We start from the raw sequence: 24,834 nt of genomic DNA, 5'->3' as shown, positions 1-24,834 counted from the left end.
TTTAGCTTTTTATCAAAGCAATGTGTGCACGCAGTTTAAAAAAGTATGATAGAAATGTAAGTAAGTCTCCTAATGAAAAGTGACAGTCCTTGGCCCTTCACATATATTCTCTTTCCTCCCTTCATGATCCAAAGTTAGACCTTTAAGAAAAACTTTCTTCTAGCGTTCATCTTCTTAGTTGCTAATGTGATTTTACAGCTATGTTTACTGAGTTGGCAATTTGGGCATTATTTCTTGACTTCCTGTTATGGACAATGAAGAATTTGTTCCAATTATACAACCCATCCAACCACACACATTTCCAGTCTTCCCATTGTCAGAATACGGTTACCTCACAATTTTTGGTTAAATGTCTTTGCTTCCTGCTAGTCCTTTCTCCACTTGTCCTTGACTCATCTCCTGGGTTGGATCCCCTGTTTTCTGGATTCTGCCTCTTCCTCTTTTTGCTTCCTCCATTTTGGGGGGAGCATGTGCTGGAAAGGCGCAGGGGAGGTAAAATTGTTGACGCCTTGGAAGCAGGGAAATATCCTTACTCATTCCTTCACCTCACCCCCGAGATTTCTATCTTGGCTTGGTATAAAATTCTGGCTTTAAGTGATTCCATCCCCCCACCCCCCCCCCCCCCCGCCATGACACCGCTGCTCCTTTTCTTAGTTTCTGGTGCTGTCGGCAAGAAGTTGGAGTCATCATTTAGAGACTGTATATAGAGACCTCATACTTCCGCACACGGTTCTGGGTGCTGGGGAAACTTCAGTGAACAAAGCAGATAAAGAAATGAAGTCACATGATGAGTGCCAAAGCGAAAAAAAGTGGCGATGCACACAGGTGTGTGTGTGTGTGTGTGTGTGTGTGTGTGTGTGTTTCGGACTTTTTCCCCTTATGGTTTCAGATATGGTGGCCGGTCTTATTCTCCATCCTCCGTATTTGACTTGTTTTTTGTTACTCTCCCGGAAAAATTTTAGAATCTTTTCTTTCTTTGCCCTCTCTGGTTGAAATTTTACGACGCAAGCCTCTGTCATGTGTTGTAGGTCTTTTTATTATTTATTTTTTCATGTTTTTGTTTTGAGATCATTGAAGAGTCACACCCAGTTTTAAGAAATGATGCAGAGAGATCCCGAATACCTTTCACCCAGTTTGCCCCGAAGGTAACATCTTGCGTAACTACAGTACAGTGTCACAATCAGCAATTGCCATTGATGGAATCTGCCCACCTTATTCAGATTTTACCGGTTGTACACACTCTGGGTGTGTGTGTGTGTAGTTTATGCAGCTGTATCACTTCATGGACTCCTGTGACCATCCCACAGTCAAGATACAGAAGAGCTTTGGCTTTACCCTTTTATACCATAACCACCGCCCGCGCTCTCCTCTCCCTGATCCCTGGCAGCTACTAATTTGTTTTCCACCTCTATAATTTTATCCAGATCTTTATTCACTTATTCTGCTGGGCTTTCAGCAGGACTTTTTGTCTGTAAACTCATATTCTTCAGGTCTTAGAAATTTCCACCCTCCACCCCCTCCCTCCCTTTTTCAGTTTCTGCCTTCATGACGACCTCCTGTCCCACCTTTTTCTCTTTTAAAAACTTGTGATGGTTGACGCGGAGCTTCTAGGATCCGTTGTCTAATTCTTACATCTTTTCCAGTCTCTCATCCATTTCTTGGATTTTTTTGTTCTGTTCTGGAGTAGCAGCTCCTCAGCTCTTCTGAATCTTTTGTGATTTACATATTTTTAATTTCTAGGAGCTCCATTTTATACATTTTAAACTTTTTATTGCATGCTGTTCTTGTTTCATGAATGCAGTGTGTTTTTTTTTTTTTCTTCTCAAGTTGATAGTATGTTGATTATTGCTTTGTGAGGTTTGAAAATGTATTGGTAATCCTCGGCTGTCTGTCTTAAATGCAAATAAGGATAAAGAGGGTAGAAGGAGCATTCCCTCGGTTGATCTTCATCTGCTGGACTTCTTTCTGATGCTGTGCATTCTCCCAGAGAAGAACCCTACAAATTCCTATCTTGGGGTGGGGTGTGGAGTGTGCAGACTGCTAGGATTCAGGGAGTGGGCTTGGGGTGGGCTGGGTGGTCCCACTGTTCAGGCATCCTAGTTTTAGCTTCAGCTTCCCTTCTGCCTGAAGTAGAGTGGGTCCTTGAGTCCAGAACTTAACTTGCTCACAGCCTCCAGAGATGAAGCTGGCTTCTCTTGGGTGGGTTGTGGAGGACTCCTAGATGGCCACGTGGAATGGTAGCCAAGTCCTCCCAGCAAATTCCCCAGTTTGTGGCCCCAAAGCCCACCACATCTTCTGCCGTATCTCGAGCCTTCGCTGCCTGAGGCTTTCTGAGGCTCTGTAGTACAAATGGCTTGTCATCTAGATACTACACTTGATCTTAGCCCAAAGGCAGAGAAGCGATGGCTTGTCATCTTTGGCTATTCTGGGTTTTACTTTGTCCATTCTCCTGTGGCAGTTCCCGCCCCCGCCCCTTGCTGCCATTTATCGGGCTGTGGGATGTGTGTGCAGACAGGGGATGTGCCATGATGGAGTTTTGCACAGAAAGATTATTAACGTCCCTCCAGGGGCAGTGTGGGGGTCAGACTGGAAAGGGAACTAGAGACAGAGGAGGCTAGTGCCTGGAGGTGAGTGTGGGGACTGATGAGCGGTGGCCATAGGGGAAGGAGGGACAAAATGTGAATGAAGTAGGATGAGAAGGACCTTAAAGGAATAAAGGAGAGGGAAGAATCCAGGATGCGCCTCAGTTTCTGATCTAGGTGGGGATGGGGGTAGGGGCGGTTTAGTGATCGTTTTGCTGAGACAAGGAGCACAATGAGAGGAGTCGGCTGGGTAAGGATGGGTTCAGCTGAGGAGGTGTGAGGAACCGTAGGGACTTGCAGGTGAAAATACCCAGCAGGCAGATAGATGAAAGGGTGTGAGCACAGGCCCTGCCTCTTGCTGTGATAGCCCGGGTGATAGTACGTGATAGCCCAGGCCAGTGGCACGAATGGGATCATGGAGCTAGGAGGTAAGGAAGAGGGAAGGGTGGACAATTGAGGACAGTGGGCCCCACAGAAGGAGATAGTCTGTGTCCCCCAGAAGGGAGATAGATAGGGAAGTGGAGCCAAGTGACTACTGGCCCAGCCCTTCCACGGCAGTGACCTAAAATGGCGGCCATTCGGGCTCCGATGTTAGCCAGCCGCCTCTGAGACATGCGTCCCCCAGGAGCCCCCTGTCTAAGCTCTGCGGCCCCAGCCCTGAGCCCCTGAGCCCTGGGAGAGGACTGCCCACTCCCTGCAGCTGTTCAGAGACAGCTGATGGTGACGCCCTTGGGGTTTCCTTCCTGGGGCACAGGATCAAAGGAGCTGATGGTGGGGATTTCCCCTCTGCCTCGAGGCCAGAGGTCACGCAGAAGTCCAGGTCAGGCTCTGAGCATTCCTTCCTCCCTTCCCTACCACAGGTGCGGACGCAACAACTCGGAGGTCGCCGGTCTTAGTGTTCTTAAATGTCAGAATGGGTGGCTGGCCTCACGTCAGAGACTTACCCGGAGTCTTCTGCTGAATTGACCCTGGCAGCACTGCCTGCGTGTAAAAATAGGCACCGCAGCCTTGAGTCCTTGCTTGCCCACACATTGACTCTGCTGAGCCCTGTGCGTGCTTTCTGACCCTGTATCACGCAACTTTGTAAGACGGGCATGTGCTATATGCCCATTTTACAGATGAGGAAGTGGGCCCAGAGAAGTTAGGTGACCTGAAGTAGTGTCTCCCTGTGTCTGTCCTGGGCACACTCCTGTGTTAGAACTCTGAGTTGATGCTAGCCATTGGCTAGGTCCTTGTCCTATGAGGGCCCACCTCCAAACCTGCCAGGCTTCAGCTGGTGGTGAGTGTGTGTGTGTGTGTGTGTGTGTGTGTTCCACAGATGCCCCTCCCTGCTTCTGAGCTCTCCTAGACTGCCCTCCAGAGACCACAGAAATTCTGATGAATTAATCTCATCACTTTATCGAGGAGGCACTTACAGAAATTACAAGGCAAGGCCAGCAGCCTGGCTTTCTGGCGGCCAGCCGCTAGGGCCATAAAACAAATTGAAAGGAACAAAAATAAATAAATAAAATCAGAACTCTCTCTCTTGCACACGCACGCGCACGGTCAGGAACATCGTTCTATCCTTGTTGTTAATGCTCAACCCTCTTGTCCTGGAAGAGCACCAGTGCCAAATCGCAGGCATTCCTTGACCCCCCGCTGGAGCGACAGCCCCTCCAAACCTGGGATCGGTCCTCCTTCAAGGGATGACAGGTTGGCTGTGCAGCCGAGACCAGTGAAGGTGAACGGCTAGCAGCATGCAAGTGGCGTCCCGAGGCTGCGTGAGTTGCCTTGCCAGGTGAACGCAGGGCCGCCACGGGCCCTGTGAGCTCACTGCACAGTGGTTCCGAGCAAGACTGGAGCCAGACCATCTGGGTTCAAGTCCTTCCTCTGACTCATCCTGGACTCTGCTCTCATCTATAAGGTGGAGGAAAAGATGTTTACCTCCCAGAGTTGTTGGGAAAATTAAAGGTGCAGTATGTGAAAAGCACACCAATAGCTGCTTCATGGGAAGCACCTGTTAGTGTTGGCTCTCGGCGTGTACTGAGCGCCTCCTGTGTGTGCCGAGCGCCTGGACTCCAGAGGAGCTGGTCTAGGAGTCAGGTGACGGTGAGGAGTAGCACCTGTATCCATGGGACCCGGAGGTGTAGACGGGCCAGGTGAGGTGGTGGAGGGAGCTTACTGGGGTTGTTCTAAGCAGCTGGAACAAAGGCCGGGAAGCCTGTGTTATCACTGAGTTCCAGGAACTGATGATTATGCGGGACAGTGGGGGGTGGGGGGAGGGATATTGAGGCTGGAGAGAGAGGGGTGGGGTGGGATGGTGGCAGGGACCAAACTCTACAGAGCCTCCTAAGCCAAGATAGACTTGGATGAATTAATTCATATTTGTGTTTTTCTCCTGTTTACTGTGCTTCTGGAAATACTGAAATTATTTGCCAAGAAGCCACACAAGCCAGAGTGACCTAAGAAATGGTTAGGGCTGGATAAGAGGGGAGGGGCTCACAGAATCCTTATCCCTTCCCCTTCCTGCCCTCTCCCACCCTGCTGCACCGAGGGGGACTTTTAGACCCTCCTCCCTGCCCTGCAAGAAATGGGAGGGAGAAAGGTGATAAGGTGATGGCGGCTGGAATTCAGAAAGAGGTGGGTAGAGAGATGGAGATCTAAGGTGCCCCAGGCAAGTCATGTCTCCTCCCCAGTACTAAATGAGGCTGAGAATACTCTAAAAGCTCTTGTGAGCCCTCACCTTGTAATCGGGGGCGCTACAATTTTATGACTTCAGAGCCCTTTGTCAGGGGCACAGCTTGGTTCCTGCTGGCTCTCAGAAAATCCAACGGTCAGTATTTTCCATAGGCCACAGGGGGAGGCTGAGGCACAGGGATTCTGGAAGACTGCACCCTCCCGACTTCCTCCAGACCACCTCAGCTGCTGGGGTGGCAACAGGGAGGGGCCTGTCTGGTTTCCCCAAGCTTCTTGCGGAGTGCAGGGGTGGCACAGGGGCTCTATGTGGCCTTCAGTAACTCATTTCAGCACCCCCTAGTCTCAGTTGCTGGGCCTGTGAAATGGGGCACTGGTGGGCCCACCTCCGAGGGGCCTTGTGAGGAGTGACCACTCGTGCGGATCATGCACGGGAGCAGGTGCACAGTAAAGGCAGCTGTTGGAACTGCTAATGTGGATGGGGCTGGGGGGAGAGGGGGGATTCGGAGGCCAGGCAGGTCTGGAACTAACCTTTCAAGCTCTGTCTCAGGCCAGGAGTGACCTTTCAGAGGGTGCTCCATGCGGGCAGTGTCCTTGCTAGGCGAGGTGGGCCCACAAGCACCCCTGCTTCGGAGGAATGTCCCTGGGCCTGAGGAGAGGGTTAGGAGGGCAGCCTTCTCCCTGCTCCCTCAGGTGGGCATCTGATGGGGGTGGGCAAGGGGAGTTTGCACTAGTCCAGAGTCTGTTCTCTGAAAACCACAGGCTCTGGCAGGCCTCCCAGTGTTGGGACAGGGGCTGAGAAGACCAGATAAAAACAGAACAGCACTGGGTCACTGTTGCATTTTACCTTCCAATTGCCTTTCTCTCTTCTACTCCACTGGACCTCCCTTTCCTTCCCATTGCCTTTCTCTTCACATTTATAGCTACACAACGCCTATTTGTTAAGTAATTATAGGCAGGTAAGAGGACGTGGGAGAGACGCTATGCCCTGTGTTAGAAAGGCAGCCACAGCCTTTCCTGTAAAATGGGGGCAGTGTCAATACCGACCTCGCGTGATTGCCATGAGGATTCTGTCGGTGACTCATTCCGCAAGTTTTTCTTGCATGGCTTCTGCATGGCAGGGGCTGATCTCGGTGTATCCGGGAGACTGAGTGGTGAACAGCACAAGCGTTTGCCTTCGTGGGACTGACAGCCTCCTGGGAGCATGGGTCAGGTTCATGGTAGCCATTATTAGAATACATTCAAGGGGCGAGACAAGAAAACGGTCACCAATTCCCTCTGTAGTAGGGCTGTGGTTATGTAATCGGCTCACGTTGAGTAGTGCTTCACTTTTTTTTTTTTTTTTTTTTAAAGTAAGCTCTGTGCCCAACAAGGGGCCTGAACCCAACCACCGTGAGATCAGGGGTCCCGTGCTCTGGCAGCTGAGCCAGCCAGGCGCCCTAGTGCTTTAGCATTTTTAATGCCCTTGCTCCTGCTTTCACGTAACACCGCTTTGCAGACGAGGAGACTGAGACTCAGAGGAAAGTGATTTCTCTCAAGGTCAGCAAGCAGTGGCCCGGGTGTGCAGAGAGGGACACGGAACACAGGCCCTGGGCCCGGGGGGGCCAGAGCTTCCAGGAGGCTTTGCCCGTGCTTTGGGGCCCCCGGCTGGAGGGCATAGGGGCCGGTGGCCTGCACTGACATTCTGGTCAGCGCAAGGAGGTGTTCTGTGCCTGGGGTAAAATGCCAGCTCAGTGGTGCCTTCAAAACCGTGGGCTCCCCTTCTTCAAAGCTGTGGCTGCCTGGCCCACCCCGCCCTCCGGGTCTGGGATCTAAGCATTTAAGAGGGTCGTGAACATCGTGGCAGGGACCTCCGAGCACCCACCGTGGGAGCCACTGCCCTACGGAAACCTCGGGATAAGGGGCAGTCGTAGGTCCCGCCAGTCCATCTCCATCCGGCCTTTGGCTGGTGGGCGGGGCTCCGGGAGGGAACGTGGCAAGCCTGTCTGTGTCTGGTTACAGGAAACATCGAGTACAGCTGCCCGGCCACCAATGAGTGTGAGATCACGAAACGGAGGCGCAAGTCCTGCCAGGCCTGCCGCTTCATGAAATGCCTCAAAGTGGGGATGCTGAAGGAAGGTAAGAGGCCCACACGGCCACGCGGTGCTCCGACCGAGGCCCGGGGTCCCTTCTCACTGGGCGTCTCGGCCCCTGTGTCCCTGCCCCCCGGGGCGGCACAGACCGGAAAGTCTCTGCACGCATCCCAGGTGGGGCCCCTGCTCCCTGGGGCGCCCCCCTTTCCTCTCTCACACGCACCCTGCACGCGGGTTTACGGCCGCCTCACAGCCCCACTGCTGAGGGGGACACGGGGCAGGCATCAGAAGTTCTGCATTAAGGATCCTCTGGAAAATCCTGACCCCACTTGGGCCCTAGAAAGCTGGCTTGGCCCTCTGGGGAAGGCCCTCCTTTTGGGGGCGAGGCCCTTGGTCCACCCTGGGAGGGGTAGGCTTCTCATTATTTGGGCAACACTTCTCTGGGCTCCCCTTCATCCCCTTCCTTCTTGATCTGCTCAGATTGATGACCCTTGCCCAGGTCCATCTTGGGGGACGTGTGTGTGTGTGTGTGTGTGTGTGTGTGTGTTTGTTTCTCCCCTTCTGCAACTTTCGAGGGAGCTGGTGGAAGTTCTTACACATCCGCTTTTATGGTTCTGGGCCCTGGAACCTTTCCAGAAGGGGGAGGAGGCAGGAAAAGAGGTGTGTGTTGAAGATTGTGTGATGGGGGAGGGGCCGGGAGTGAAAAGGAATGGGCTGGTCTCGAATGTAGTCCCTCCCTGAGAGGGGGCTTCTGGAAGCCCAGCGCTCCTCTCATCCTCCTCTCCCTGCATCCCTGGGGAAGAAGGCGCTAATTTAATTGATGCTTTGTCAGTAGGACAACTTGGACCTTGCCGTGTTGGGGAAATAAGAGACCTCTGGTCTCCATCACGTGCACCACCCCAGCTGGCCCAGCGTGCCCACCTCTAAACATGCTCCTGAAGCAGTTCCTCAGCTACCCCGGTGTCTACATAGCATGTTGCCCTTTAAACCACATTTCTCGTTGGCCTCTTCATTTAACACCTTTGAGATGGCAAAGCCGCTCAGTTATTTAGAAACATGCCAGCTGCTTCGTTGGGGGGGGGGGGGGGGGGGTGGTCAAGTAAGAACAGTCTTCTTTCTAGACTAAAAGTGGGCTGTGTTAGACCTCCTGAAAGATGGTGAGTTCATTTTGATTCTACACGATTTGAGTCATACCCTCGTGTAGGGTGTGACCCGAGTTAGTGACTGACCAGGGTCCCCTGATTGCTACACCAGGCTCTTTCTGCTCCTCCAGAGCATCCTGGGGTTCACAGATGAGGAAACTGAGGCACAGAGGTCCTCAGCAGTATGCTTCAGTGCTGGCCTCTAGACTTCCTCCTCCGAAGGCTGCTGGAAGCCAGCCTAAGGGTTTCTAAGTCTTAGAGAAGCTAGCTCATAAATCCTGGGGATGGGGGCTACCGCCTTGTTCTGGAAGCTGGGCGTGAGGGCACTGGGTCAGGCCGGGGGCCAGCTGTGCAGTGGCTTTTTCTAGTTGTAGTTTGTGGACTCTCATTGCTTACTTCACAGCATCTGGGAGACTTGGAGCAGAGGGGAGCTGCCGTGCTATTAGTATGCTCCTGAATTTTAACGATGACAGAATTGAGTCCTGTAGGGCTTGGGGCTCAAGGTCTTTCCCACCCTCAGTCTCTGCCGATGTGTGGGGAGCTGGGCCCAGAGCCTGGAGTTTCCCCATGCTCTGTGCCGTGTCTGCCCCAACCCCAGGCCACCCCACCCCCACCCCAGGATTGTGAGCTGAAGAGCGTGGGAAGGAGAAGGAGAGATGAGGAAAAAGGGAGGGACCACCACTTGAAACCCCTGCATGGTTTCTCTCTAGGGTGGCAGCAAGGGGCATCTGACACCCCTTAGGCCCAGCCTGGAGAGGCCCTTCCCGGAGCTCTGCCTGGAGGAGGAGGGGCCGTCCGCAGAACCCTCCCCTCCGCTACGCCGCCCCAGTGCTGGCAGTTCTAAATCCAGAGGGGACAGGATGACACAAAGGCTCCTGGAGCGGACAAAGCCGAGTGCCTCCATTTAGTTTCTGTCCCCTGCAGTGCAGAGCCTTGGCGGGATCCTGCCATCAGAAGCTCCACGGGGACCAGCCCCCTGAGGAGGAGCGTGCCTCATTGAGGAGCCTGGGCCCCTGCCAGGTGGGGGCTCTTGGCAGCTGCCCCGGCTCCTGCTTTTGTTTGGTTGTCCCCCCACCACCTCGTGAGCAGGAGCCTAGGCCCCTGGGGCGGGCACAGGCTCCCTGCCCTCCCTCTGCTTTCCCCAGACTCTGGCCCGACTCTGAGAGGCAGGCTGCAGCCTCCCTGGGAGCCGCTTCTCCTGAAGGATCTGGGGTGGGCCTCGCTTGGAGGAACCAGGGTCCGGGGTCCCGGGTCTCGGGTCTTGTGCAGAGGTGTGGGGGTGGCAGGAGGCTGGAAAAGGGATGCGAATGTCCACTCCCCCTCCTCCCTACCTCACCTGCACATCTGAAGGCTGTTTCCTATCTTCTGTCCAGCAGCTCTAGAGAGCATGTGTGCGGTGGGGGGGCGGGAGGGCCAGAGAGAAAGGGAGACGGAATCCAAAACAGGCTGTCAGCACAGAACCGGCCACGGGGCTTGAACCCACAGACCGTGATATCGTGACCTGAGCCAAAGTCAGATGCTTAACCCACTGAGCCACCTAGGCGCCCCTGTCTTTTACAGTTTTTCTTTTCGCAAGTAAAACACCTTAGACACTGCTTCGTAATTTGGGGGCCAGCACCTGTGGGGGTGGGGGAGAGAGGGGAAACTCTGGTGATGGGACTTCTTGCGACTCAGCCTCCTCCCTGCCTTGGGGCCGCCGTCGGCTCTGGAATCATCATCATCGACTGTTCCCTGTAGGCAGTACCCAGGTCTGTCTCACTTTAAGCAAATCCAGGGTGTGAAAGTCTGCTTTTTCAGAGAAAAAAAGTGACTTTTCTCTTCATAAGAAATCGGACACAAAATCCACACTGGGTTGAGGGTTGGGGCCTGTGCCCTCGCTCCTGGCTCTGAGGGAATCCTGCCGTGTGGGTTCTCTCTCTGGCTCACACTCCTGGGCCTCCATTTCTTCACCTGGGGGGCAGGGGTGTTGACACCTGCAGGTCAAGTGGGGCGGGGGGACCACGTGGAATGACTCCTTGGTGAAATCCACCGTGGGATTGCTTTAAGCCGTCACCTTTCTGGGCGTGTTATTAGAGTAGTTGGTTCAAAGGCGGTCTCGTGTGAGGTTAGACATACTGGCCGCCCTGATCTTCCTCCTGGATTCGCTGGTGGGCATCTCAGGGGTGACCTCCGTCTGGGGCTGGCCCCCTGTCTGGGGTCTAAAGTCAGGATGAGAGGTCCCCTCGGGACAGCAGTGGAGCGGCTCTCCCCCGATAGTTGGGCTTCCCCGCCTGGCTCGGGTGTGGCCTGCCAGCCTCTGAGCCGAAGAACCTGGAAAACCATTTGCTGCCTTTCACAGGAAGCCCACACGCTTCAGCACAGCTCTGGGCTTTCAGCAGCTCTCCCTGGAAGGCCTGTCCTGCGAACTTCACCTTCTCCTCACCTCACTTCACCTGCCTCGGGCCAGCAGAACTCCCTGTCCCGCTCCACTTCCTCCTCCCCTCAGCCCTTGCCTGCCTTTTCCCCAAGTGTTTTCTAAAAGATATTTGATTTCAGTGAAAGCTGGGACGACATCCATGCAATATGCTCTCACTCTCTTTGTGCTTGTTGGGAGGGCGGAGGGCTCCTCCGGGGATTCTGGGTAATTGGGTTAGTGGCCAGCTCATGTCAGGAAATTAAAAGGAGGCTCCGATCAGGTTCCCGCTGCATGGGATTTAATGGCTTTGTATTTATAGAGTATTCTGCCTCTAGCCCCTGCCAGAAATACCACTTTTCTGGCCCTGTGAATGAAGAAAGAGGATGAGAGATGGCTTGCCTTTAAAAATTCTTTCTCTTTTCCAAAATGCATTAGTGCTCTGAGACAAACCAACTCTCCAGCACTTCGGAGAATAGTTCTGAACTAGAGCCCAGGAATGCCGATATGTATCCGTATCTCCCTCGGACCGCTTTCCGTCTCACACGCGTGCACACAGATGCATACGCACGCACACGTCTGACGGTTCACGAGACCTTCCCATGTGGCCTGAAGCGTCTGGGCCACTCAGGCACGATGACCCGATGACCTCTGGCTGGGGAAATGTTGACTGAGTGAAGTCATAGAGGATGATCTTGTCTGTGCCAAATCTTACTACTGTTCATTCAGGACTTTGGGTGTGCCAGAGCATTAAATAATTGGTTCAGTGGCCATACAGACCCGGTGAGTCCCCAGTGTCACTGCTAATCAGCTCCTTGGGTGCCTTACTTAAACCTCTGTAAGCCTGCTTTTCTCCTCTGGAAAATGGGAATCATAATCATAGCCATTTTCATCATGCTCTGTACTCTTCAGGGAAGGCCCTGGAGTGGTACCACAAAGTAGGATTGGAGATAGATATTCTGCATCATGTGATATAATTGATTTTCTTCTGTGATCCAGAAGGGAGTTTTGAATCTCTTCCCAATCCTTGGCTGATGACCTTGCTTTCCATTTTCTCGAAAAAGTAGAAACAAGCAAGTGGGGGAGTTTCTTATCCACCTGCTGCTGGATCCACAAATCTACCTGTTGTTTTCTGTCTTCACCCCTGTGAGAGCGATCTCGGCTCCTGTCAAAAGCCAGTCTCCTGGGGCGTCTGGGTGGCGCAGTCGGTTGAGCATCCGACTTCAGCTCAGGTCACGATCTCACGGTTCGTGAGTTCGAGCCCCGCGTCGGGCTCTGGGCTGATGGCTCAGAGCCTGGAGCCTGCTTCCGATTCTGTGTCTCCCTCTCTCTCTGCCTGTCCCCCATTCATGCTCTGTCTCTCTCTGTCTCAAAAATAAATAAACATTAAAAAAAATTTTTTTTTAAATAAAAAGCCAGTCTCCTGACCTGTGCTCTGACTCTTTCTCCTTCTTTATCAGGGACTTCAGTCCTGGAGTATCATGTCTGCTTCTAGCATCATCAGTCGCTTCCTCACTACTGGATCATTTTCATCGCACACACCAAACATACTTTGTTCTCCCTTTATAAAAATAAAATTAAATTTTAAAAAATCCACAACTATATATTGACCCTTCACTGCTACTTTTCCGTGCTCCCCTTTTCAACAAAATTTCCCCACTTATTACATCCACTTCTTTACCCCACCTGCTTAAAAAAATTTTCTTTTTTCCTTAAAAAGTAAACGTCGGGGCACCTGGATGGCTCAGCCGGTTAGGCCTCTGACTTGGGCTCAGGTCATGATGTCACGGTTCACGAGCCCCATGTCAGGCTCTGTGCTGACGGCTCAGAGCCTGGAACCTGCTTCCAATTCTGTGTCATCCTCTCTCTCTGCCCCTCCCCTGCTCCCACTCTGTCTCTCTCTGTCTTAAAAATAAATGTTTTTTTTTAAAAAAAACATCAAGTAGATTCACAAAAATATTTAGAGTATATTAGTTAGGCTAAGGCTAAGCTTCTATTAAAAAAAAAAAAAAAAAGATTCTCTTCCCCTCTCAAAACAAACAAAAACCAGAAGCTTAAGCAGGATGGAAGTGTACTCCTCTCTCATCTCTCATGTAACAGTCCAGAGGTCAAAGGTGATCTGGGACTGGTTGGCAGCTTGGCCATTCTTACAGAAGGTGGACCCAGTTATCAGCATCTTTTCAGGCAGCCAGGAGGAAGTGTAGCCTAGCCAGATCATTGGAAAGATGGGACCCAGAAATGGAACCTGTTCCTCCCATTCACAGCCCATTGGTGGAATCTGGTCATATGGCGACACCTGTACAAGGAAGTCTGGGAATTGTAGTCTTTAGCTGGGATGCCATTTGTCCAGCTAAAACTCTACTGGTATGGAAAAATGAAAAAAATGCATTTAAGTGGGCAGACACTGTTACATGCCAAAAATATACGTAAAGTATAAAGAATACTGGTACCTTCCATCCAATGTAAGGAAAAAAAAAAAAACTATCCTTTTCAGGTTCTGTTTGTGCTCTCAGAGGTAACTTTACCCTCAGAGGTAACTTACTCTGGTTTCACATTATTTTGCCTTTGCTTTTTTCAAATAGCTTTTTTTTTTTTATGTAGTACTGTTGTTTTTTTTTAAGTTTATTTATTTATTTTGAGAGAGCAAGTGGGGGGGGGGGGCATAGAGAGAAGGAGAGAAAGAGCGAATCCCAAGCAGGCTCTGCGATGTCAGTGCTGAGCCAGACGTGGGGTAGAGCATGACCTGAGCTGAAGTCAAGAGCTGGACGCTTAACCAACTGAGCCACCCAGGTGCCCCTAATAGTTTTATCATGTGTTTATATCTCTGTGAATATCTTGGGGGGGGGGTTGTTGTTTTAAATGAAATTATACTGTGTATATTTATTGCTGAAATGAGGGGCATCTGAGTGGCTCGGTTAAGCATCCGACACTTGATCTCGGCTCAGGTCTTGATCTCAGGGTCATGGGTTCAGGCCCCGTGTTGGGCTCCATGTTGGGCATGGAACCTACTTAAAAAAATTATTTTTCTGAGGTGAATGCTCTTGTTGCACGGTGCTGTAATCCATTCATTTCCATTTCTTTATAGCAGGAGTCCACCAGAAAATAAATATTTTAGGCTCTGGGAGCCGAACGTCTCTGTTGCAGCTATGTAACTCACACCACTGTAGGAAAGCAGCCACAGACAATATAGAAATGTAGGAACAGGGCTGTGTTCTGATGAACAGACAAAGGACTGGGTTTAGCCCACAGCCCTTAGTTTGCAAACTCCTGAACTAGAGTATCACTGGACGAGTTTGGGAGAGTCTGTTTTTCCTTTCTAGTGCTGAGGGAACAGTGCTGCCTTGAGTCCCAGTGCACATGCATAAGGGGTTTCAGGCCGGGGGTAGAAGGGCCACAGGTATGTGCGTCTTCAGCTTTATGAGATGATAGGAGGTTGTTTTTTATTTCGTTGTACTGACTCACTACTGGTGTGCGGATGTTCTGGTTGTCCCATATCCTCACCAACACTTTTTTTTTTTTTTTATATTTTTGAGAGAGAGAGAGAGAGAGAGAGAGCAGGGTGAGGGGCAGAGAGAGGAGAGAGAGAATCCCAAGCAGGTTCTGTGCTTTCAACACAGAGCCTGAGGCGAGGCTCAATCTCACGAACCGTGGAGATCATGACCTGAGTCAAAATCAAGAGCAGGGATGCTCAACCAGCTGAGCCACCCAGCTGCCCCATCCTTGCCAACACTTATTTAGTGTGTATAAACTAGTGTTTTCTTATCGCTTTGGTGTATATTCTCTTCACTGTCAGATAAGCATATTCCGTATGTGGTCTATTCACTTGGGATTCCTTTCCTGTGAGATGCTTGTCTGAGTCTTTTCCCTGTTTTTCTACTTTATTTTTTTCTCACTGGTTGTAGAAACCTGTATATGTTCTGGTCATTTTATTAGTCACTTTTCAGTTGTTGGTGTTGTAGAAAGCTCCCCATTTGTGGCTTCCTTCTCTTGATGGAGTCTTTTGATGATCAGAAGTTAGTAATTTTTTTTTTAATTTTTTTTTTAACGTTTATTTATTTTTGAGACAGAGAGGGACAGAGCATGAACGGGGGAGGGTCAGAGAGAGGGAGACACAGAATCTGAAACAGGCTCCAGGCTCTGAGCTGTCAGCACAGAGCCCGACGCGGGGCTCGAACTCACGGACCGCGAGATCGTGACCTGAGCCGAAGTCGGCCGCTTAACCGACTGAGCCACCCAGGTGCCCCCAGAAGTTAGTAATTTTAATAAATTGAATTTATCTGTTTTTTCCTTTGTGGTTTGCACTTTTACGTTATTCAAAAAGTTATTTTCCTGGCCTGCTTTCTTAAAGATGCTTTCCTCATCTGCCTTACCTGTTAGATCTCAGACCCTGCTGGAACCAATTTTTTTTTTAATTTTCTTTTTAATATTTATTCATTTTTGAGAGATAGAAAGAGAGAGAGAGACCCAGAACCCAAAGCAGACTCCAAGCTCTGAGCTGTCAGCACAGAGCCTGATGTGGGGCTCGAACCCACGTACCATGAGATCAAGATCTGGGCAGAAGTCGGACTCTTAACTGACTGAGCCACCCAGGCGCCCCTGGAATCAATTTTTGAGTACGATGAGCTTTTTACCCTCAGTCTGCCCTGGTCACACCGCACCCCTGACCACAGCCCTAAGCCTGCTCCCATACCCCCTGGGTTGCCGAACCTGGTACTCCCGTCTTCCCTGACTCAGCCTCTCGGCAATATTCCAAACACGTGGCCAGCCTTTGTGCCCTTTTCTCTTGGCTTCTCTGCCCTCCTGTTTGCCTGGTTTTCTCCTTACCTCTCTCACTGTGCTGTTTATCTAGTCTTCTTTGCAAATGCTTCTCTTTCCTGCTCTTTACATGTTGGTGTTATTTGGGACTTGGAACCAAGGTCTTCTTCACCTGCACCCTGCAGGCGATCCCTTCTAGGTCCAAGACTTGATACAGATGACTCTCAGTCTTAGACCTCCAGTTCCACCTCCTGCCGTGCATTCCGATGCTAGTGCCTAACTGCCCTGCTGGCCTGCCCACTTGCGTGCTTATGAGGCATCTCAGACTCTACACACCCAGAGGGTACATCTAGCTGTGCCCCACCCCTCCCCCAAAACCCTAGTCTTCCCCATCTCAGGAACGGCACCCCTATTTACTCCTTGCTCAAGCAAAACCTAGAAGTCATCCTGGACTCCTTTGGGGTCAGTGTCCAAACTGTATTTGAGATCTTCCCCCTTTTCTTCATCTCCATGGCCATGACCCTGATCCAGGGAAGTGCCATCTTCTTCCTGGACCATCGCAACACTTTCCTAACTGGACTTCCGATTCTACTTCGTATTGAATCCAATCCCCACAGCAGCCAGAGTGATCTTTTTAAAGCACTAATATGATTCTGTCACTTTGCTTCATGTCATTCAAAGACTTTCCAGTGTACTTAGAATAAAGTCTAAGAACTGTAGTCTGATCTTCAAGATCCTTCCTGCGTGGTCTAGCCCCTCCCTACCTTTTCAGTGTCATCTGGTCCCCTTCCTTTCCTGCCCCCTCACTCCTGCCCACTCTAGCCTCACTGGCTAACTTTCGATCCTCAAGCATGATGGGCTCTTGCTTACCCTAGGAGCTCTGAACTGTTCCTCCTGCCTGGAACGCTGTCCCCTCATATTTGCAGATCTAACTTAAATGTCATCTCAGAAAGGCCTCTCTTCCCACTTCGTTTCTATCATACCCCATTGTTTACTTCCTCACTGAACTTCTCCCGATCTGAAATTATCTTATTTAGTCATTCGTTTGCATGATGTTTACTGTGACAGCCTCTAACCCAATGGTTATTGACTTAGGAGCTCATGAATTCTTCTGAAAATCCAGTGGGAATTCTACCATAAAACATACGCAAGTACTTGCACATAAAATTTTGCAGACAATTTTAGGAGCTTCGCAGGACCCCTGAAGCCCACCTCAGAGGTTCCCGGAGTGAGACTAAGACCTGTTATTACAGAATCAGAGTTTTAGAGGTAGAAAGAACCTGAGAAACAATTCAGTCTCCCGGATGGTAAATTGCCTTTACCATTAGACTGACAGCTGTGGCGGGGGGAGTGGCCACCTAGATACGTCATCCAAAGGCTTAGGCACAGTTGGGATCAGTAGGCAAGAGGGCTGTGACCTATTAGCAATGTCTGCCACAGACTAGGAAACGGAAGGCAGCGGCACAGCCAAAAGCTATTTGCCATGCCTGATACGGTGCAACTGAGTTTAATTTGTCCAAGGCCACGCAGCTAGTAAATAACAGAGCTGGGTGGTATTTAGTCTCTTTGGTTATGTGAGAATTCCTTGTAAGAAGCCCATCCCAACTCAAAATTGATGGTTTGGCCAGTAGCAAAGCTTGTAGCTTTTCCTCAAAGGGAAAAAGAAAGGGAGAGGAAAGAGAGAGAGACTGGGTCTAAATAGCCTGGCCCTGTCACATGTACGGTGTTGGAGACTTTTTGGTGGCTCGGAATGCAGGACCAACCCAGGCTTGCTGAAATGTCCTTGGGCACATGATGGCCCGAGTGAGAAGGGTCCAGGGGAGAGAGCAGCAGGAGATGAATACTTTAATAGACAGGAGGCCAGGGCTCCTCACTCAGTGCCATGGTACCCACCAGGGACCGTTGGCACAAATCCCAGAATATTAGGTAGCACGTGGGTTTACCCACTCACGAGGCTCTCTTGACTTTTAGTGAGTCAGGCGTGAGGCTGTCACCATTGTGATCTGACACCAGGGTAAGAGGCAGCCCCAAATAGCCATCCCGTCCTAGGCAGCAAGGTGAGCTCACCCATCACCCAGAACTCCCCGCAGGACAGGTAGCTAAAGGAAGCCCCCCATGTGCAAGGGATGTAGACGGGTGCTTAGGGTACTCGTCTGCTCTGCTGGGGTACCCGTCAGCATGCCCCCATGACCTGCAGCTTCTGGATACCCACATCACCTTCTGGGTGGTTTTCCCTGTTAGAGATGAGTCAGCTGTCATTTTGTAGAACTTGTAGGCAGAGTCAACCCTTAAGTCCCCAAGGAAGAATATTGGTCAGATCAAGTATTGACTAAAACAGGTTTAGTGTAGTGCTCCCAGACCTGGAAAGTCATCAGAACCACTGGAGGAACATTGAAAAATTACCCATTCCTGGACATCATGCCAGACCTACTGACTCAGAACCTCAAAGGAGTAATTAGTCAAAGTCTGTATTGTTCCAGGGCTTTCCAGGGCATCCCAGTGATCCCACAGACTGGTGGCCTCAAGGTCAAAGCAAAGGAGATAGGATTTGGAGGTCAAGATTCAGATCCTCCCTCCAAAATTTCCTGGCTGTGTGACCCTGAGCAAGTTACCTGTCCTTTCTGAGCCTCAGTTTTCACATGGGAATAATAATCATAATAATATTCCACATAATAATTCTCCCCCCTCAATATTGTTATGCAGAGTTAATGAGATTTGGAAATAGCTTTGTCAACTGTGAAGCATTGCACAAATGTGCACCTGTTTACATCATTCATAAACCAGGGACACTGAGTTGAGGTGGGGTGGGCTGGGAGGGTGGGATTTCTGGGTAAGGCGAGGGGAAGGGTCCTGACCATGAAAAACTTGGCCATGTCAGGAGAGATCCTGCCCTTAGACATGGATAGCACCTCTGCAGAGGAGGCCAGAGGACACGGGCTCGGGGGCCTTTCTCTCTTCAGCCTGGTGTGAGCCTTTCTTGTGGGAGGAGAAATGTGACAGGGGCATTGCCTGGGCCAGGCTCTGGGCCAGGTGCAGAGGGCCACGCTTTTCAGAGCTTCAGCTGGTTATTTTTAGTGCCTGGCTAGAAAAGAAGGAAACTTGAACTGTCCCCGGCTGCTGTGCCCCCTGCACACGTGGCTATTTTTACTTCCGAAAGACTGGGATCTTGTCCAGCTTAGGGAGGGAAAATGAGAAGAAAGGAGGGAGGTGGAGGGAAGCAGGAATTATTTTACTTCCATTAAGAAAAAAGCCAGAAGGCTGATCTTACCAAGTCAGCAAGTGGACATCTGATCCAGGACGTGGCAGCCGCTGCCTCTGGACGCTGATGCACCTGCGGTGGGTGGGAGAGGTCAGCAGATGGGCATGGGATCAGGAGGTCTGGGGGCCTGCCATCCCTCCTTGCAAGGACTTTAGGCCCCAGAGTGGCCCTGCGGCTTCTTTAATATTTCCTGTGCCCTGAGTTGGGAAGTAATGGGACACGGCGGGTGGAGGGATCCCAGCCTGGTGACGAGCCTGGTGGGGGCTGGGAGCCGTACAGCTGCAGCCAAGGCAGAACCTGTGTCCCGGGTTGGACAGAGGCAGCGCTCCACCCTGTGGGCATATTCAAGAGAGAACGCGTGGAGCTGTGTGCCCCTGGGCACATTATTCAACCTCTCTGAACCTTAAGGGTTCCTTAAGTTCCTTAAGGGTTTTGTTTAACGAACTTGATTCATGTTGTTATAACTAAGGGGGTGTGTTTCTCTCTCTTTCCAAGAAGGCAGTCAGTTCCTGCCAGACCCTACCACCTTCCATAGGCAGAAGAAAGGAAAGAAATTATGAAGCTCCTACTGTGTACCAAGCACTTTGTTACTTTCACGCATTTTACGTTACTTAATTCTACTCACCTGAGAAGGGAGAAGTATTTTAAAAAATTTTAATAACTTAGTTGAGATACAGTTCACTGCTTATTAAAGTGCATTGCCGTTTTGAAGACCATTTTTAAGTACACAGTTCAGTGGCACTAAGCACATTCACAGCGATTCCATTTCCCAGACTTCTTCATCATCCCAATCAGAAAACCCTGTACTCATTAAACGGTAACCCCCAGTCTCTCCACCCCGTCCCCCACCCAGGCCCCGGTAACCTCCAGTCGGCTCTCTGTCTATTCTAGATATTTCTTATAAGTGGAATCCTACAACATCTCTCCTTTTGTGTCTGGCTTCCTTCACTTAGTGTAATGTATTCAGGTTTCCTCCATCCTGTAGCAGGTGTCGAGAGTTCGTTCCTTTTTATTACGACTGAGTAATATTCCTTTATATGTTTGACCCCGCATTTTGCTTATCCATTCGTCTGTCGATAGATCGTTGGGTTGCTTCCACCTTTTGGCTGTTGTGAGTATTACTGCCATGAGCACTGAAATACAAATAACCTGTTAGAGTTTCCTGATTTCAGTTCTTTTGGGGATATACCCAGGAATGAAGTTGCTGGATCATAAGACACGGCTGATAATTCAGTTTAACTTTTGGAGGAACTGCCCAGCTGTTCTCTACAACAGCGGCACCATTTCGTATCTCTGCAAGCAGCTAAAAATTTTTTTTAATTAATCTTTTTATTTTTGAGATAATTGTAGATTCACATGTAGTTGTCAGAAGTAATACCGTTTCTCCCAGTGGTAGCAGCTTGGAAAACTGGTGCGGTATCACAGCCAGGATGTTGATATTGATACAGTCACGATAGGGAACGGTTTCAAGGGCGAAGTATTTTTAATAATAGCAATATTAACTGACACTTAATGGTCACTTACTAGGTGCCATTTACAATATTTTAAGTGCTTTATTATCTTTTTTTTTTTTTAGTTTTTTAGTTAAACATTTTTTTTAATGTTTATTTACTTTTGAGAGAGCGGGAGAGAGTGCATGAGCAGGGGAGGGGCAGACAGAGAGGGGAACAGAGGGCGTGAAGGGGTCTCTGTGCTGACAGCAGCAAGTCTGAGGCGGGGCTCAAACTCATGAACAGGGAGGTCATGACTTGAGCCAAAGTCAGTCACTTAACCGACGAGCCGCCCAGGCACCACCTTCGGTGCTGTACGTGTATTAACTCATTCAATCCTGAACGACAATCCTATGAGGTGCCACACTGTTATTTTAGTACAGGTGTAGAAACTGAGGCCCAGAAGGGTGAAGAAACTTGTTCCAGGTCATTCAGGTACTAGGAGGGGTTAGAATCAGGGATTCCATCCAGGTCTGACCCTGAGGCAAGGGCTTCTTTCTTCCGCTTTAGAGGCACAGACCTCTGTGCACCCCCATACAGTTGCTTCCCTCCAAACAGAGTCACCAGGCATGCCCGGCAAGCTGCAGCCAGGAAGGTTCTGGGTCTTTGCTTTCAGGCCTTGTGATGAAGCATCTCAGCATGGACTTGGCTCCTCCTCCCGTTCACACTCCCTTTCCCCCTGTTCCTTGCAAGCGTGACTGAGCACATCTCACCTCCCCATTGTCTTGGTCAGGGCTGGGCAGGAGCCGATGTCCCCTCACAGGCCACCAAAGAGGATTTAATGAAGGCACTATTTACAGAGGGGTGAGTGCGATCGTGGGAACCAGTCAGAAGTGGTGATGGACCCCAGGACTAGCAACAGTGAGGAGGCTTTAACAGTGCCAGCCTGAAAAGACCTGGCAGGAATTGCCTGAACGAGAAGGTGAGAATTGTAGCTGTTCTCAGAGGTCAAAGTCAGACTGCATTCCTACCTGTGTGGTCTCGGCAAGTTACACACCCTCGCTTCGCCTCAATTTCTCCATCTGTAAAACAGGCTAATAGAATCTCCCTCTAGGGTTGTTGCAGTCCCTACGTGAAATGCTCAGAGCAGAGGGCAGCGCCAAGTAACGGCTGCTCGGTAGATGTGACCTTCTCCTTACCTTCTTGTCTACAAGATTTAGGGGTGTTGTCGTGTTGGCTCCCTGTCTAGTCCTGAGGTCAACTACAGGACTCAGTCTACACAGGAACATCCTGCACAGGATTCCAGGGATTATTGATCTTTTTGTATTCTTAGCAAATTTGTGAATGCTTAAATTTTGGCCTGCACGTGTTAAGGGATTAACAGTGTTGAACGGTGGTTCAGCAAAGGGTGTGTATTCATTACGGTATTTAGACCTCTGGAATAGCTCATGTGTAAGTGTTATGAATGCTTTAAATTCAGAAAGTATCAATAAGATGATGGAATCTAATAATCCCAGACAGCGATTATAAGTTAATTAGTATTTTAATATACTCCCTGAGCCTACTTTTTTAGATAGTTTGCTAAAACTCTGAGAACACAAACAATAAGCCAACTCTTACTTCAAGTTGCCTTCTCTCTCTTTTTTTTTTTCCCCATTTGGTGTTTGTAAGACTTAAGCATCCTAATTTAAAAAGTAATTGTCTGTTTTATTAGTTAAAATTGCTTTCTGCTGCAAGTTACGGAGAACTTGACTGCTAGTAGCTTAAGCATCGATAAAGGAGATTGATTTCCCTACCTACCAGGGATTCTGGAGATCGGCAGTTGCTGGCATTTCCTGGGCTCTTTCTGTCTTTTTTTGGTGTTCTTTGATGTCCTCACTTGGCTGCCACAGCTCTAACCTTCACCTTCCAGGTCAGGGCAGGAGAAAGGCAACAGAGTTGCACCAAACATATCTGTCTCTGGTACCAGAAAGGCAAAACCATTCCCGGAAGCCCCCAACATGGACTTCCCCTTACAGCCCATTGGCTGGAACCAGGTCATATGACCAGCACTTGCTACCACAGAAACTGGGAAAGTAGGAACCAGGATTGGTAGGACTATAGTGCTAGGGGTAGGATGTTTCTATAAACAAAACCCAGGTTCTGTTAGCATGAAAGAAAGGGAATGAAAAGATAGTTGGGTACACAACTAATAATGTCTGCCAGACCCAACCGTTACAATCTGGTGATTTGTTTTTAAAGGATTCATGATACAGCATCTTGCTGCAGCGCTCAGGATGAGAACCCAGTCCATGCCATTATCTCATTTACTAAAATTGTGAGCAGTGTACTCTAGATAAAGTATAAAAACACATTGGCAGATAATACGTACAAACACAGTTGACCAGCGTCTGTTTAGGCAGAGGGCAGAGGAATTCAGACCTCTGTCCACTGTCTCTGTGTTGAAGAAGCTGACCATTCTCAGTTCAGAGCAGACCACATCAATAAAGACAAATGCGTAGAAGGCAGGGAGGTGATTGGCCTGAAAACACTGTACGAATATAGAAAATAAGGAGTGCTTGGCCACAGAAGGAGGGTGCCCAAGGATGTTCAAGTCCATAAGGGGTTGTCTTGTGAAAGGGGGTAGTCTCATTGGATGGGATGGAAGGTAGGTAGAAAGTGACCTAGAGACAGAATTTAGCTCAATACAAGGGGAAACTTTGATGAGGAATGGGCTGTCCTAAGGGAGTGAATTTCTAGAGGCTGGGGGGAACAGATGAAAGCTGGGAAAAGGATAAGACCCTGAGAGTCTTTTGTTTCCTAAGCCTGCAGGGCTTCATTTGAACTGGTGCATCATTTCACTCAGACACTTGACTGCCTACCACGGGCTGGGTGAAAATGGAGCTGACTTGGGCCCTTTCCCTTAGGAGCCCGTTGAACTGAAAAGTGGATAGGAACAGAGGGAAACAAGCGCAAGGTGGCACACAGAGTGCAGTGAATGCTGCCGTGTGGGGCAGTGGCAGTGACGGCCTCCCTTGGCCTGTTGAACCACTGCCGACTTACCAAGCCTTTCCCCGCTGTTGTGTCATTCTGGTGTCACAAGAGCCATATTCGGTGAGCAGAGTTGATATTACCATTGCCTCCTTCCCCATACCTGGTGATGACGAGACCAAGGCTATGAGAGCCAACTGGGCCAAGGCCGTTGAGACGGGTCTGGGACCTTGACCAGTGGATCCCATGGGGTGGAGCCCTTATGGGTTTGTGGCTGGGGGAAGATCTGGGAAAGCAGGCAGGAAGCCAGGATGCAAACCTGGCTCATACCAGACATCAGTTGAGGCATAATCGAACCCAGCGGTCTACTTTTCTTAAGAAAACAGAATAAGCTGATAACTGATGTGTGTATTGATTGGAGCCATTGACCATCCTGCTGTGAAGATCTGAAGGAGAAAATTTAGAGGAGAGATTACACCCGCCGGGCCCAGGGGAGCTGTACCCTGGAGTAGCAGAGAGCGTAGGTACTGGCTCTTTTACTGGGCAGATTACTCAGTCACCCGAGCCTCGGTTGTTCTCATTTGTAAAATGGGGATAATTGTGCCTGCTTTATATGCTGTAGATTACAAAGGGCAACACACAGAGAAAGTCCTCCACAATTTAGGCTGTTCTCATGTTTGTTATTACTGTGACTTACCAGAGAATTGTATATACTTGTTGGGGAAAAATGGTAATAATAATGGTGATGATGATGATGATAGTAAAAGCTCCAGCTTTTTTTTTTTTTTAATGTTAATTTTTGAGGGGGTTGGGGGGGGGGCAGAGAGAGGGAGACAAAAGATCTGAAGCAGTCTCCACGCTGTTAGGGCAGAGCCTGATGTGGGGCTTGAACCCATGAACTGTGAGATCATGACCTGAGCTGAAGTCAGATGCTCAACCAACTGAGCCACCCAGGCGCCCCCAGCTCTGGCTTTCTAAGCATCCATTGGGCATTAGGCACCATGACAGACCCTGTAATGGGATGGGGAGCAGCCCCTGGTTGTAGAGGTGCTGTTGGAGCTTGGATCTCTGGAAGAAGCACCCAGCCCCCAAGGGAAGGAGGCCCAGCCGTTCCTGTATGCATCAAGGCTTTCTTGAACAGCCACTACAGGCCAGGCCCTATATCAGGACAAAGAACATTCTAGATGGAGGTTGTGACAGAAGTGGCAACTGCTCATCTCCTTGCCTTGCTAAGGGACCCATGCCTCTTTCAGGGTTTTGTTGAGCAGTTCCCACTCCTGCTACACCACCCGGGGTGGGTGTAGGGGAGAGCTTGTGAGACTGGCCTCAGGAGAGAAAGTCAGTGAAGTGGGGAAGGGCTCATCCTGGACTCTGGTCAGACCCCCGCACACAGTAGGTGTGCAGGAAATGGGCCCCCTCCTCATCCTGTGTGAATGAAGTTGGGCATTCTCACTTTTAGTCTTACCAGCTTTCTAAGACAAAGCAGAGCCTGGTGGAGGGTTTGGCTCACGACGTCCGGTGTCTGTGTTGTAGGCGGGGGGGGGGGGGGGGGGGGGGGG

At 50.1% G+C, this 24,834-nt stretch overlaps 1 protein-coding gene across 2 annotated transcripts in view; it reads left to right on the top strand.

Annotated features, from left to right (window-relative positions):
- The window catches only part of ESRRB (estrogen related receptor beta), a 57,946-nt gene that overhangs the window by 11,197 nt on the left and 21,915 nt on the right, over nucleotides 1-24,834 (top strand). For both annotated transcript variants that reach the window (XM_049612451.1, XM_049612453.1), the window contains exon 2: nucleotides 7,257-7,373. In XM_049612451.1, coding sequence (XP_049468408.1) covers nucleotides 7,257-7,373 — 117 coding nt within the window. The remainder of the gene's footprint in view (nucleotides 1-7,256; nucleotides 7,374-24,834) is intronic.

The sequence above is a fragment of the Panthera uncia genome (genome assembly GCF_023721935.1).
Source record: "Panthera uncia isolate 11264 chromosome B3 unlocalized genomic scaffold, Puncia_PCG_1.0 HiC_scaffold_1, whole genome shotgun sequence".
NCBI lineage: Eukaryota > Metazoa > Chordata > Mammalia > Carnivora > Felidae > Panthera > Panthera uncia.
The sequence above is the reverse complement of the archived record's forward strand: the minus strand, read 5'-3'. Positions and strand labels throughout refer to the sequence as shown.